General features: G+C 44.5%; 1 protein-coding gene across 1 annotated transcript in view; it reads left to right on the plus strand.

The window, feature by feature from the left end:
• The window catches only part of LOC125939700 (C4b-binding protein beta chain-like), a 35,099-nt gene that overhangs the window by 11,575 nt on the left and 8,827 nt on the right, over positions 1 to 14,697 (plus strand). The window contains exons 2-3 of the mRNA XM_049672159.1: positions 2,369 to 2,419; positions 4,598 to 4,792. Of these exons, the coding sequence (XP_049528116.1) occupies positions 2,369 to 2,419; positions 4,598 to 4,792 (246 nt within the window). The remainder of the gene's footprint in view (positions 1 to 2,368; positions 2,420 to 4,597; positions 4,793 to 14,697) is intronic.

A 14,697-nucleotide genomic window follows, 5' to 3' on the forward strand; every position in this document is an offset into this window, starting at 1 on the left:
GGCTTTCTTCAAAAGTAATTTTGATCTGCGCTTCTCTGGCTTCAAAGGAGGCCAAACCCATGTCACCCTGCACTGCCTCATTTGTGGTTTTATCGTGGGCTCCCAAAGCCAATCGGCCTACTGATTTTTGGTTAACTTCCAGCCTCGACAAGGTATTCGATTTTAAGTATAGAATGGCATTTGCGAACGTTATCACTGGCCCCATTGCACATTTCTAGATTCCAAGCACCCTCTCATACTTATTGTGGCCCACAGTGCTCTGTTTCATTATTTCTGCATTCCGCTTCCCCTTTATTTTCACCTTATCTTGGTGGGTGCTCGAGTAAGTCTTGCCTTCGTTTATGTATACGCTGAGGTATTTATATTGCCTAACTACAGGTATGACTTCGTGTTGAATTGACACATTAAAGATCATATTGCCCGAATTCTCTGTGCTAAACTTAAGGCCTAGATTTGTCGCTGCGTGGCCACGGATATTCACAGGTGTCTGCAAATCACTTGTATTGTCCCCTATCAGCACTATGTCGTCCGCATTCATCAGTCGAGGGACCTTCTGTTGCACTATCTGTCCATTACGCATGTAGGGTAAATGAAACCCTAGATTGCTGTTTTCCAGTCGCCTTTCTATGGCATTCCCAAACAGTGGCAACAACAATGGAGACAGAGGACATCCTTGCTTCAGTCCTTGGGGAATTCTCACCACTACATAACCTGTGCGACCTACAAGTACAAGTTGTATAGGAAGTCCATACAACTCGTACTAGGCTACCTGTATATATATATATATATATATATATATATATATATCGCGCGTAGTCTCGTAACAATATATAGGCCTCCGTGCTTGAGAATATCCCATAACAATTTCCTGTCTACTTTGTCATAGGCTTCTCTAATACCTAGAAATGCTGTCGATAAAGGTATATTCTGAGCTACTGAAATATCTATGCACTGCGTTAGTGCACATATATTATCCTCTAAACGTCTGCCTGGCCTGAACAAACTCTATAGTTCCCCCAGTACATCATTTTTCTTGACCCACTTTGACAGTTTTAATTTTATCACTTACATTGCCATTCTATATTCCACCGACGTTACTGTAACTGGCCTGTACGAGCTCGTCTTATCCTTATCTCCTTTGCCTTTGTATATGAGGTTCATCTTGCGTTAATGCTATCCTGCCGAAATTTTCTTCGTTCTAATCACTTGCTCTATGGCATTAGTCAGCCGTGCCTTGCTCTTTGGACCGAGGCTTTTCAACAGCTGTATTGGGGATTTCATCGAGTCCTGGTGCAGTGTTATTAGTGATGTTTCTTCTACTTTTTTCCAAGGAAAGCTTTCTATGCTAAATTGTGATCTCTGAGGCTTCTCTGTTTTTGTTGGGTCTGTGTGAGTCTGAACTACACTTTCGTTAGTGCCAAAGTTATTCCTAATAATCTCTTTGATGTAACGCAGCGCATCGTTTCCTTCTTAGATGTTACCGTCTTTTCCCCAATAGCCGCTTGCGAATGTTTTGTTGCAGCTCCGAGTGCTCTTATTTGGTTCCAGAATCTTTTTTCTGTGCCTTTGTCGCTTTTTCGAGTGATATGCATCTAACGTTCACTAGCACATTTAATTTTCTCTTGCGTGAGCTCACTCGCCTCCCTTTTCTTTTCGCGGTATTTGTGCCATCTAAGGAGCCCCTGTTCTTCGTGCAATCCCAACTGTTTGGCTTCTCGGGCAGCCCTAGATGCATGCTTACGCTCTTCTATAGCTTGCGTTATTTCCTTGTTCCACCACTTGAGCGGTTTCCTCTTTCAATCCAACAATTATTTTGCCGTGAGTGTCTTTTTCCTGCTACGTAACGTCTAGCAGTTCCTTATATTCCTCGACTGCTGTAGTTTCCCCAGTGTGCCTACATTCTCTTAGAGTTTTTTGCCATTTCTGTCCCGACGTTATGTGAAAGCGAGGCCTAAGATTCCCTGCCCGCACCTACGATTTCAGCCTCACTTCACTCCGCGACACCTTCTTCACATTCCATCGCCCTCTCTCCGTTTCTTACATCCAATGGGAGGCTTGCATATGGGGCGAAAGCTAAAGAAAGCTATTCTTTTAAAACGTCGTTACATCTCTGCCTCCTAAAACCTTGCGTTCGGTAATCACGTTTCTATTATTCGCATCGGAGCGCATATTTCACGCAGTCATTTTCATGTTTCGTGATTATCAATCAAAATAAGGTGGCAGAGATTTAAAGCAAAGAGGCTAACAAGCTTTATACCACTTGCCCATAGCGTAGTTGTTGGAAATATGTTTCGGAATATTTTGAAAACATTGTGCAATATTGCTGGCGAAAAATGATGTGACCCCATCGCTCTATCTTTTTTTCCAGCCAGCAAGATGTTGGTTATCTCGCTGCTCCTTCTCGCTACAACTTATGCACGTAAGATTGTTTTTCCACTTTGGGTGGCTTTATTAAAAGAAGCAAGACCTTACTGGAGACAAGGAATGCATATGAAAACAACGGTTTTTACAGACAGTAAAGTTTGCATATTGCTTTTCTTCCAGACATAGGAGAGATAATAAACGTGAGGAAAAGTAGTGCAGATTCCATGCATTGTCGAAGTCAGTCAGGAGGAGCTTTAGCAATGAGGACACGAGGCGGCTGTATGCACAGACGGTCGTGTTACCAGCTGCCTACCGCAATAAGTTCACACATACATACATACATACATACATACATACATACATACATACATACATACATACATACATACATACATACATACATACATACATACATACATACATACATACATACATACATAATCATACATACATACACCCACAAATAATAATACCACAAATTTGAAATATGCATGCTTGACAATGAACATGTCCTCCATGTCCTTTACCACCTTAGATTGTAGCTTAGCTTGGGGCGCAACGAACATGCATTGATATAATTTTGCAAGTACGTTCAGCGCCAGCAGACCGAGACAGAGTGAGGGAAGAAAAGCAGAGCTCTTCGTTCTTTCTTGTTCCCAACTCTATTTCTTTCTGCTTGTCTCGCTCCACGTAAATACTGTGTAGTACCTTCTAGCCCTCAGAATTATGATAGTTGCAGCAATTTATGTTTGGTGATTCACGGTGCTCATCACAGATCGAGTGAAATAGATGGGGGAACGGGGGGGGGGGGGGTGAGTTGCTTAAACTTCCGTCAATAAACGGAAGACGACAAACGACTGCATCGTGTTAATTTTAAGCTTGAGTTTATTAATTTAATCACGTGGAACATGAGGAATGTGCATTTGTGGTTGGGTATGACAGGATAAAAGCTGCATAAAGACATATACGAGCCCCATCAGCACTGATACAAAGCAAAAACAACAAGTACAGACAGCAGAAAATAAGAGTACATAAAAATACTTATGTGGTATTTCACAGCAAAGAATCAATACAACATTTACATAACATAAAAACGAGTTCTTTCACAATTATTGAAATACTCACCATTTAAAGAAAAGCGGTTTTGGATAAAGCACGCAAGTTCTCTGTTGTTAATTTCCACCTATTACGTATGGTTGGAAGACACAAACGATGAGATTCAAGTCCATATTTTGTACGAGCACATCGTACATCCCATTTCTTTTTGTCGAGTTAGGCGACAGGCTGGGTTAGGTTGCAAGCCAGCTAAATTATGTATGCACCTACTGCCGCTACGCATTTCAGATTAAGAGTCCAAAAATGACTGGTATTTGTAGCCGCAGTCAGCTCTCAAGATTCTGAACTAAAACAATTCAAAGGGGTGCACATTATACGAGACACCTGCAATAGACAGAAATATTTTTTGTGTGTGACCAGAGTATTTAAAGATGTTTTATAGACTTTGGGCCAAACCACATAACAAGAATCTAGAGGCGAAGAAAAAGAGCACTGTACACTAAAAGTTTTTGAGGTACAGGTAGTGTATGTTGAAACCTGCACAATATGCCTAAAACTCCTGAAAGCTTATGACTTATGTGCCTAGTTTGAGAATCCCATAACAAGTATTCGTGAAAGATAACGCCAAGTATTTTTACGTATATGGAATGTTTGATTTCATTACTGTTATTTAACGATTTCTGAGATTGTTCACAAGATTGTGATTTGGCTCGGAATAGCACAGAGTTCGCTTTAGAGCAATTTATCTCGAGAGAGTTTTCAACAGTCCATACTAATACGGTAAGATATATATATATATATATATATATATATATATATTACTTTATTAGTATTTCATTATCAGATAAACAAGATCGCAAATGGTTTCACCAGAAAAAAAGGATTTGCTTCATCCGCATAAACAGCATATTCTACAGTGATGCCAACCCTTGCACTAACATTAATAAAAATATTGAATTGATAACAGCCTGACACAGCACCACACATAACAAGCAACGCTGTGATCAGCCAAAAACCTTCCTGCTCCTAATTTTGTCCTAAAATATTTTGTAACTCGTCTACGGAACATTTACACTTCATTAAAACAATTTTTTTAGGAAAGACGTCCGTGCTATTGATTCATTGGTGACAAACTTGCAAGTGTTTTCGTTTTCTTTTTTTTCCGCACTTCGCGAAGTGCCCCAGATACAACCTTGCACCACGCCGCCACCTGAGCTTCCCAATGCCAAATTCGTGCTAGTAGAAGCGGAGCGCCTCGCCCTCTACAACTGCGACAGCGATTTCTGGCTTAGTGGACCTAATTATCTGACATGCATCACCTCTGCCGATGGCAACGACACTTGGGTTCCCGAGCCTTGGCCAGAATGCCGTCGTAAGTATCAGAGCACTGCTCATGCCATCCAGTTATATAAAGACAATATCATTCCTGATACTAACAATAATGTTGTGTTGTGAGTGCTGAAGATATTGCTAACAGCTGGCGCTTCACCACCGACCTTTAGCTGGGGGGCAACAACCTAATACCCTTAAGCATAGCTCACCGCTACCGTCTCGGCAAGGGCTTCAAGCCTCATGGCGTGATGCACTCATCGCTACTGGCGTTCTCAGAGCAGTTCAAACCCCGAGTCGAGAAATTATGCAGTGGGAGGAGTCGGTATAAATGAAATACTGTCTCGCATTGGCATCAGGTCATTACAAGCGGAGAAAGTACTGCAAAACACTGCCGCTTTATCAAAGTATTAGGGCCACCTGCATGAACTGTAAATCAAGAGTAAGGTTTATATGCTTTCACCGGAGAACGAAAATAAACACTTTTCGCATAAAAATTGTGAAGCACTGACAACAAATATCTTTATTGATTTTTTTTCATATATAAAAAGTAAAACAAACTCGGTCATTCAAACATCAATTTCGCGTTTTTTAAAGATTACGGCAGCTCGCAAATAAATATTCTTCCTTTGTATATGCCCGGCGCTATAATTAAGTTAGCGAAGTTGTCATTGTTTTTTTTTTCTGTATGAGTAAGTTACAGCGCTAATGGGCACGAGAAAACCACATTTTAGTACCTGAATTTTCTGAGCAACGCTGCTTTTCTAAAAAAAAACCGCCCTTTAAGTACCCTCAAGGCCCACCTTTACTTTAGCGCCAAGTGCAGCCCGAGGCCACTAAGCGTAATCCCCGGAACCTTTAATTTTTTCCCTTCAACCTCGCGCAAATGTACGTTCGCTGTACCGACACATCGTTCTATGGTCACATGTTCATGTTCATCTAGTTGTTTCCATCTTTGGTTCAAACTCGTATGTACCCACTTGTACTGCACCTACAGCTAGTACACTCCTTTGTAATTTGAGGACATCGTACCATTTTATACCACGACGACTTCGTTGTCATCAGCGCACATTTGTGTTACAAATCTAAAAAAAGTCATAAATTGTGCTATTATTGTATTTTGAATGTTGAGAGAGAGAGAAATAGCTTTGCACTAAACAATCTGAGAATGTTGCCAGCAGCCGAGTACTCACCGACATGCTGCGCTGCAGAAAACCAGCAGAGCGAATAAAGAACAATAGAGGAAGCTCGCCATAATAACTTATTGTGCTTCTTACCATTAAAGTGGTCTTCTCAGCCTAATTCACTACTCGCTTTTTTTTAATTACGTACATTTGAGCCCGAGTGATGACTAGGGTTTTTTTTACGACGACCAATTGACTCAAGCCTGTAAAAAAAAAAGAATCCTGCGGAACTCATGTCCAGATGTATTTCCACGTTATTGCGATCAGCATTAAAGCAATGTTGCGGCACACAATTTTGCCACTGCCGAAACGCGTCATGTATAAAGCTGCCCGCATCGCATAAATTGTCAAGGACTTTCATTTTACAGAAGCGTTGCACATGTCACAGTCAGTCAAGCTGGCATCATGTAGTTTCGTTGAAGAGTGCCACATTCCCGGTGACACAAAGCTGTCATCAGAAATTTAGTAAAATTCGGCTCATAAGCACTGAAACATACCCAGTGTCCCAATGGCTTAACGTAGTGGAAGGTCACAACCACCCTAAACACACACAAATAGATGTCAGAGTAACACAGGTTTCCTTCAAAAATTGGAGGATGCTTAAGCTTCGCCTTTAAGAGTTGGAACGCGATAGCGTTACCGGGACACGTTCGCATTGCATGTTTATTTGTGTAGTCTTCACTGCAACACAGAACGTGGGAAAGCCAGCTTTCCAAGACGAAGCTTACACCGATTTCCTTAAAGTCGTCTTCACTTTAAAACAGAAATGCATTGCTGGGAAGACGTTTTCACGGGAGACAATATAAGTCGTCATATTAACATGTAGAGACCCTAGGACAATTTTTTAATTATTTTAATAATTGCTTGCTATTGCCCCGACACGCGCGCGTGTCCAAAACGCATTAGGCAGGCCAAGTCCCAATTTTACCTGCCGAGGATACGAGAGCCATCTGGATAAGATTTTCGCAAGTAGCCTACCCGAGCGCGCCGCTGTTGGTGTGGTAGAAATGCTGGCAAAAGTGGTTTGTGTTTGAGTTTCTTCGTAACATAATTATGTTTTCTCGTACATTCAAATAACAGTCCGACGCAATCATGTCTGCAGGTTGTGGTTAAGTCGTACTTTTACCATTTTCTGGTCGATGTCAATTTGAGAATTTCAATTTTTGTTCACCAACACCTTGCACCACACGAAGGGTCTGAGCGGTCGGGGTGGTTCGGGATGATTTTCTCCGCGGCGGACGCCTAGATCCACACCCAACACCGACTCCGACGCCGACACCGGATTTTCTGCGACACGGAGCCCTTAACGCTATCGCGTTCAAATGGTTCATACAAGAGCTGGGCGAACCCACTGCCACATACTCAGTGAGCAAAGCTGTTCCAAAGGTTGGTTTCTAAAACTGGTTCCTAAGCACGGCAGCTCGATGCTCTACACATTAGATCACGGAGCACCTAGCGATCCAAATTGGCGGAAGAACGTTTAGAGACACAGATATATACTACCATAGACACTAGACAGCACGTCAAGTATCCTACTGGTATTCGCAATAAAAATCAACTACCTCGCGCTGATTTGATAGAAAATATCAGGAGCCTGATATGAACCTAACCCCCGTATTCTCAATGACCCTCGATTCCAAGTTCTTCTTTTTGCACTCGATGATGATGCTGATTTATTGGCATCCTCTTGGTTATGAGGCGGTTACAAATACTCACTTAGCCTGATTGAGCTAATCAAGTAATCAATGCATGCTTTTATAAATCTAGCATTTTGCCTACCACTCCTTAATCGCTCCTCCTTCTTAAATCCTCTATACTACCTTCTAGCGTTACCTATGGCTGTCACGAATCCCGTCCTATCAGTTTATTGCCAGTTGTTTTTCCTGCAATATTCTAAACTTATCCTGGTAATCTCGACTGCTCATCGTATAATGCTTCCATCTGCTTTAATTCACGCCCCTTCTGGAAGGTGGACGTTACGTATGGGTCTCGCTCGGTGAATATCTTTGTAATAAATTCTGATATACCCCATAGGAATTCCCTGTGTACGTCTTCGTAAGCTTCCTTATTTTCTAGACATGCTATACACGAAGCCCTATTCTAAGCTACTGAAATCTCTATCCACTTAGTTAGCACAAAAAACATTATGCTCTAAGCCTCTGCTTGGTCTGCATCTATTCTCTAGTTCCACTACTATAACATGTTTATGCCCGCCCACATCGACAACTTCCATTTCATGACTTGTATTGCTATTCTATATATTACGGATATTACTGAAACTCGTCTGCACAACGTTGGCACATGTATTTAACCGTGCTTTCACTTCGCGCAACTGGGATTTTATTCTTTTCATCAATTGCACTATGGCACTAGTAAACATTTCCTTGTTATTTGCACCCAGCTCTTTTATCAGCTGTAATGGAATTTCATCTCGTCTTGAAGCCGTGTTATTAAGGAAACTTTCCTTGCGTTTTTCAAGTAAATTTTTATGATATAGTTAATTCTCTGTGGTTGTCTGTTGTTTGATATGGTTGAGTGTGGACTAGGCTTTTTGTTCTTGCAGGACTTATCACTAGAGGCCGTAACTTTAAACACTAAAAATGTTGGATTTAGGCACCTGAGACAGGCACATTAAGCCTGATCTTAGGCATGATAGGGGCCGGAATAGTACTGTAAATTGCTCACGAACCATGGTATGTAGTGTGTGAAATGTGCTCAACCAATTTTCATTGTAAGGAATTCACGCATCGTTCCCTTGTGAGCTCTGAAAGGCGGCACTCATATTTTTCAAGCCATATCATCACCGAGCTTTGCTGCGCACAGAAGTCCCATTCTTGTCCATCTGCGTAAGGCGGCCAAGCGTTAAAATACATTTATTTGTTCTGAAACTAATCGGAGGTAGCGTATATGCATGTCTGCTTTATTATTGTTGTTAACGATTGTACATTTGCTTTACTGTAACCCTTCTAATGTAACCCCCCCTCCCTTGTGTAATGCCCGGAAAGGGCCTCGAGGGCATGCGAATAAAATATGGCCTAGTTTACCTGCTTACAATAGCGGATCAAGCGGATATAACACGAAAATCACAAATATGCCGTGAAAGCTGCTTAACAGTTTTGAGAGAAGTTAAAGGGACCCTGAAATGCTTTTGACGATTGTGTACAAACGTACTGAGCCGTTAGAGTAGGTCCTTCTGATCAATAATTGACACATCTAAGCGCTCCATGTAAAGCGTGTAATTTATTATAAGGTTATAAAAAGGTACAGTCAACCACAAAAGTTTGCGGACCACGCGAGCGCGTGGCCAAGAGCCTCTTCGCGACACTTCTGCTACGTCACCAGCGATCGACAGCAGCGCTACGTTGAAGACGCATCCCTCCCTAAATCTATGGCCTGGCTATTTTCGCACTGTGCGCAAATATTTTCTACCTATCTCTTTCAACGTGACGCGCTCTTTGTTAGCCAGGGCTACTTGCTTATATTTTGAGAGCAGAATATCAGTACAAGTAATCAGACAGCGTATTCTTCGGCTGTTATCAGTTCTATTTTCGCGTAGCCACGCTGATTTTTTTTTTCGTGAGTGCGTGAGTGAGCGGTGAGGCAGCCATGGGACACAGATGCTTAGTCAGTAGGCAGAATTTTTCCGTTCCTCCCCCATCGCTAAGAGACAGTAGCGGCCGGGATTTGATTGCCTGCGCCCAGGTTTTGCTGCGCAAAGCCCGAACCACCGCGCTGCTATAGTGGTTACATTTAGAAAAATAAGAAATAATCGGGTGCGATGACTCTTTTTATAACCCTTTGCGACACGGCGTCCTCGTTTGGGGACTCGAACTTCGGAGGCGCGTCCCACGCCACGTGTTTCTTCAAATGACCTAAAACTCAGTGTGCACATTCGTGTCCGCTTCCTGATGGGAAAACTAGCGGTCAGTTAACTTCATTGTCCTGCGTATTGCTGCAGATGATCACTTTGCTGGAGACACTACCATGTTAGACAATAGTTCGACGTGCCGCGTTCCAAGACCAACGTCAAGAGTATTTTTTTTCTCCGGTCGAAACGAATACAACCGAAAAAGCAAGTGTGCATACGTTTCGGGCCTAATATTTGATTCTTTTTATGCAAGCATTGAAGCTGACGGATTTCAGAATAATTAGATAATGAGTTATACGCTAATTAATTTTTTTACTGAAACTCGCACAAAACAGCACATTGCTTCGTCTTCTTTCTTGGAATGTAATAGTGAGCGTCTTGAAATGATGCCATGCGCATTTGACGCATTTGCAGACAGTGCATCATAATTCGTGTCTGAAGGGGATGAATTTATTCACAAGACATTTACAGAAGTGTCATGAAACATAGGTCTCTCAATGATCTAGTAGGAAGTGAAATGTCCGCCGTTTTCTAGCACCTTATTGATGCGTGTGGGCATCGACTCGTACAAAGATTCAGTAATCTCCGCTCGACCGCGCAGGCTTTCCCATTCTTGTGCGATTGATTGCCACAGCGTATCGGCCGTGCGGCCGCGGTTGGCTCGTGTGGACAGCCGTTTCTTCAACATGCCCCAGACATTTTCTATGGGATTCAAGTCGGCGCCACATGGAGGCCACTCAAGCTGGCAAACAGCATGTTCTTCTAGCAATGACTGGACGATACGTGCTTTATGGATCGGGCTGCGGTCGTGTTGAAAAAAATAGCAGCCGTCGCTGAAGGGACCGTCCAGCGCATACGGAACGAGGTGTCTAGTGATGACGTCGCAGTACCGTGACGCAGTGAAGGGCCCTTCCAGACGCACAAGGGGACCAAGGCCATCTTTGCTGATTGCTCCCCACACGCTCACGGAACACCGTCCACTGGATAGAACACTCTGTGTGTAATTAGGCAGATATCTGCAAGAAATAGCATACAATTGGGTTCCAGCGGCGCGTCTAAAAATGTTGTGATTCCTCTTGCGTATGAACTTTATAATGCTGTTATAGAGTTGCAATAGAAAACGTGCAAACATCATTAGATAGTACTGAAAGACCCACTGGCAGCTTTTAATTAGCTTCAGAGTAAGTAGTACTATGAAACAATCGTTAATGTTTTCAACATAATACCACTACAGAAAAATCTCGTAATGTCCAAAAGCTCATTTTACGTGAAACATGTTGTGATGCAGAATTAGCTTCGTGAATTAACTGCCAATACACTGTAAACACACCTGCAGTTTAGTGGACGCCAAACCCGCTTCCGTTGGTGCCAGCGCGTGCAAAAAGTTGACTCGTCGCTAAAGATGACATCGCCCCATTTCTCTGTTGTCCAATCTTTCATTGCTGTAGCGAACATGAGTCGTTCTTGTAGCTGGCTGTCTGAGAAGCAGGGCTTCTGTGCTGCTACGAAAGACTGCAGGCCAAGCTCACTCAGCCTTCTTCTTACAGTCTCAGACGATACCGTGAGCGAGAGCGCTTCTCGGATATCCTCTGCACTTTGAAAAGGATCAGCCACGATGGCGGCCGTAATCAGGCGGTCCTCTTCCTCAGTCGTGGCCCTTGGACGCCCACTGCGCTCCATATCTGTGAATCTGTCATCGTCGCGGAAAGCTTGAATAATCCTATTCACGGCAGTCCGGCTCCTGTTGGTTCGGCGGCAGATTTCGCGCTGAGGTATTCCCTCTATAAATAAACGCACAATGTGCCTTCTTTCGTCAAGTGGAACACGCAGCGGCATCTTTCCAAATAGGCAATCACCACGTGGCCTGAAGCAAGTCTACTACGTTTTCAGCGACTGATGCGAAGATGCGCCTATGTGTGAAAGAAAATTTTCTATGCATCCGCTTTTTCTTTATTTTTGATGACAGTGAAACACCTCCCTACCCTTTCTCTCAAGACGCAGAAGCAGCAACACTCATTGGACCAAGATGCTGCCAACCAAAGTGCGCCAGTAAACGTCGCGTAAAAAAATCGTCGCAGCGCTTCGTGAAACTTATCTACCCACTGGCACACCAGTCGACAAAGGTTGCAGTGATTGCTCCGATACTGCTATCAAGCCAGATATGTGGCGGTCTTATCGCAGACAGCGCTCTGCGTCAACACAACGAACTAACAATGCCATGCACGGGAATAAAAAATTAACAGGCAGGCGAGTACCAAGAGGGCTCATATCCGGGAGAGCGCCCCTGTCGCCGCTAGGTGGCGTACCGCTAGGTGGCGCGGATAGGCAGTCTGGCACGCGCTCGCGTGGTCCGCAAACTTTTGTGGTTGACTGTACATCGCTACCGATCGCAGCACGCCAATCGGCTGAGTTTTGTGACCAAGTCACGCGATTTGACCATAACACGTCACTGGGCCAGCTACCCGATTGGCTGCCCAGGGCATGTCATCGATTTTTTTTCAACATTATGGTGAACAAATGTTGTTCGTAATAGTTTAGGTGTTAGTTAATTTGTTTCTATAAAAAGAAAGTAACAGACAGAGAATGCACAAGGACACGTATCTCTACACTAAAAGCACTTCCGGCCCACAGCAAGTGTCGTCTGCTTGTGTTAAAACGTGCTCCGCGTTGACGAGAGCTGCGTGGTCAGTGTTAGCCTCGCTCTTTCTTTTCGCGGGCACCATGGCTCGCCCCTGTTCCGTTGTGGGCTGCAAACGTAGCGATCGGCGGCATGTCAAGCTGCAACATCGTGCCCCGCTGCAAGGCAGCAGACGAGCGGAGTGGCTGCAGCGCATCGGACTGTCGGTATCCAAACGGCGCCAGCATCTACGCGTTTGCGGCCGTCACTTCACGTCGAAGGATTGCTATAATAGAGTGTAGCGTGTCTGGTATTCAGGTAAACGCAAGCGCAAGTGTACCACGTTTTACCTGATGAACGGAGGTGCAAACGTGAACTGCTTGCACGGTGCAGCCACCTGGCAGCACAAAGCTCAATCAAATGCACAGCTAATATAGCAGTAACCAAGTTTTTTATACTTTGCTGCTGGCTCAAATTTTCGACAGGAGCGTAATCTTGAACACGTTGTCTTTTTATATGTTTAAAATGTTTTACACTTGGTTACATGAATATTAGCTCTGTATTTGACTGGTTAAGCTTTGCGCCACCTGATGGCTGGACCGTGCATGCCGATCAGGCCGCTCGCGTACGTCTACGAAGCTCCTTCATCAAAGCAGTATTAAGGGGCTTTAGTTTACGCCTCTGCCCATCCGTCAAAACACCCAGCTCGCCTGTGGTTACCGGAATACCGGACACGCTCGGCGCTGTGACAGAACTGTCGAAACGCACGCTGCTTGATCGCTCTCGCTGGAGATCGATGGCCGGGCAGCTAGCGGAGATGTTGGAGAGCCTTCGCGCGCGGGCTCCAGGACAACCGGAAATAGACGACAACGCACGTCACAACATGACGTAGAGCCAGCGAAGGCGGAGCTTAGCCCCGGTCACTCGGTGAACGAGTTGAGGAGGAAATACATGGCTAGGGAGGAGGGTATCTTGTAATCACCCGTAGCTCTCTTGTGATGAGACGCTTATTGTGACGCGAATGTTTAACGCTAGCTTTACCCTACGCGTCTACAAAATTTGTCAGATCCGTTTCAGGGACCCCTTAAAGCCCAGGCTCACTGAGGTAAAGCCAACAAGCGTCCCAGTAAGGAAAAGCCCGATGAATAGTCCACATTTAAAAAAGAATGGAGGATGCTTAAGCTTCGCCTTTAAGAGTGGATTAAAGGGAAAATGATACATCAACCCAATCGTATCAATTGCTACAAAGGAAACCCATACGGGGTCCTGGAAAGAAAAGCCTCGCAGTTGAAGAAAAATTCGTCCTGGTCCGGGATTTGAAGCCGGGACCACCGCCTTTCGTGGGGCAGCCGTTATACCATCTGAGCTAAACAGGCGGCTAGCAAATGGCAGGGCGAAGTCCGATTCATCAACGACTCGAAGCAAAGGCAAGTGTTTGACATAATGGTGCAGCGGAAACCCGCTATTCGAGCCCTCGTTGTGTAATGAACAAGAAGAAAGGGACCCGAGGGGTCCGATTTTTAATAATCATATCATAAGAAGCCAACAAACAATGACACCAAGGACAACATAGGGGAAATTACTTGTACTTACTAATCCAAATAAAGAAATGATAAATTATTGGAAATGAAAATGGATGAAAAAACCTGTCCGCAGGAGGGGAACGATACCATGTCTTCGCAATGCGAGCGATGCTCTTACCGGCAATATTGATGCCTTCAGGTAGTGTATGTGGGTTTATTGACCAGTTGCCTTCACCCAAAAAGATCACGTACTCGTGACGCCTGCGGCAGAAAGGATGTTCCATATCCGCCGCCTAGGTTTGTGAGTAGTGGCGCTAGCTAATACTCCCAGGGTTAGTTCTAGTTCTAAAACATATACGCCAGAAGGTGGATGGGAAAACGGCGCCGCGGTAGCTCAATGGTAAGAGGATCGCACGCGTAATGCGAAGACGCGGGATCGTTCCCCACCTGCGGCCAGTTGTTTTTAGATGCGAAGCAGCTTATGGCGGGGGCTTTGTCCGTCCCTCCGTCCCGCGGCGTCCCACACCCCCACAGCGCATGCGCATCCCCCCTCTCTCTCTCTCTTCTAGGACTCCTCTACTCTACGGAGTGGTGCTCGCGTCCCACACCCCCACAGCGCATGCGCGTCCCCTCCTCTTCTCTCTCCTCTCCTACGCTCCCCCTTTCTCTCCTCTAGGAATCCGGAGCGACGCGCACGACATGTGGTGCGACAGCTGCATACTCCGCGGGGGCGCCACGGTAGTTCCGCGGTATGAA

The sequence above is a fragment of the Dermacentor silvarum genome, chromosome 8, assembly GCF_013339745.2.
Source record: "Dermacentor silvarum isolate Dsil-2018 chromosome 8, BIME_Dsil_1.4, whole genome shotgun sequence".
Taxonomy (NCBI): Eukaryota; Metazoa; Arthropoda; class Arachnida; order Ixodida; family Ixodidae; genus Dermacentor; species Dermacentor silvarum.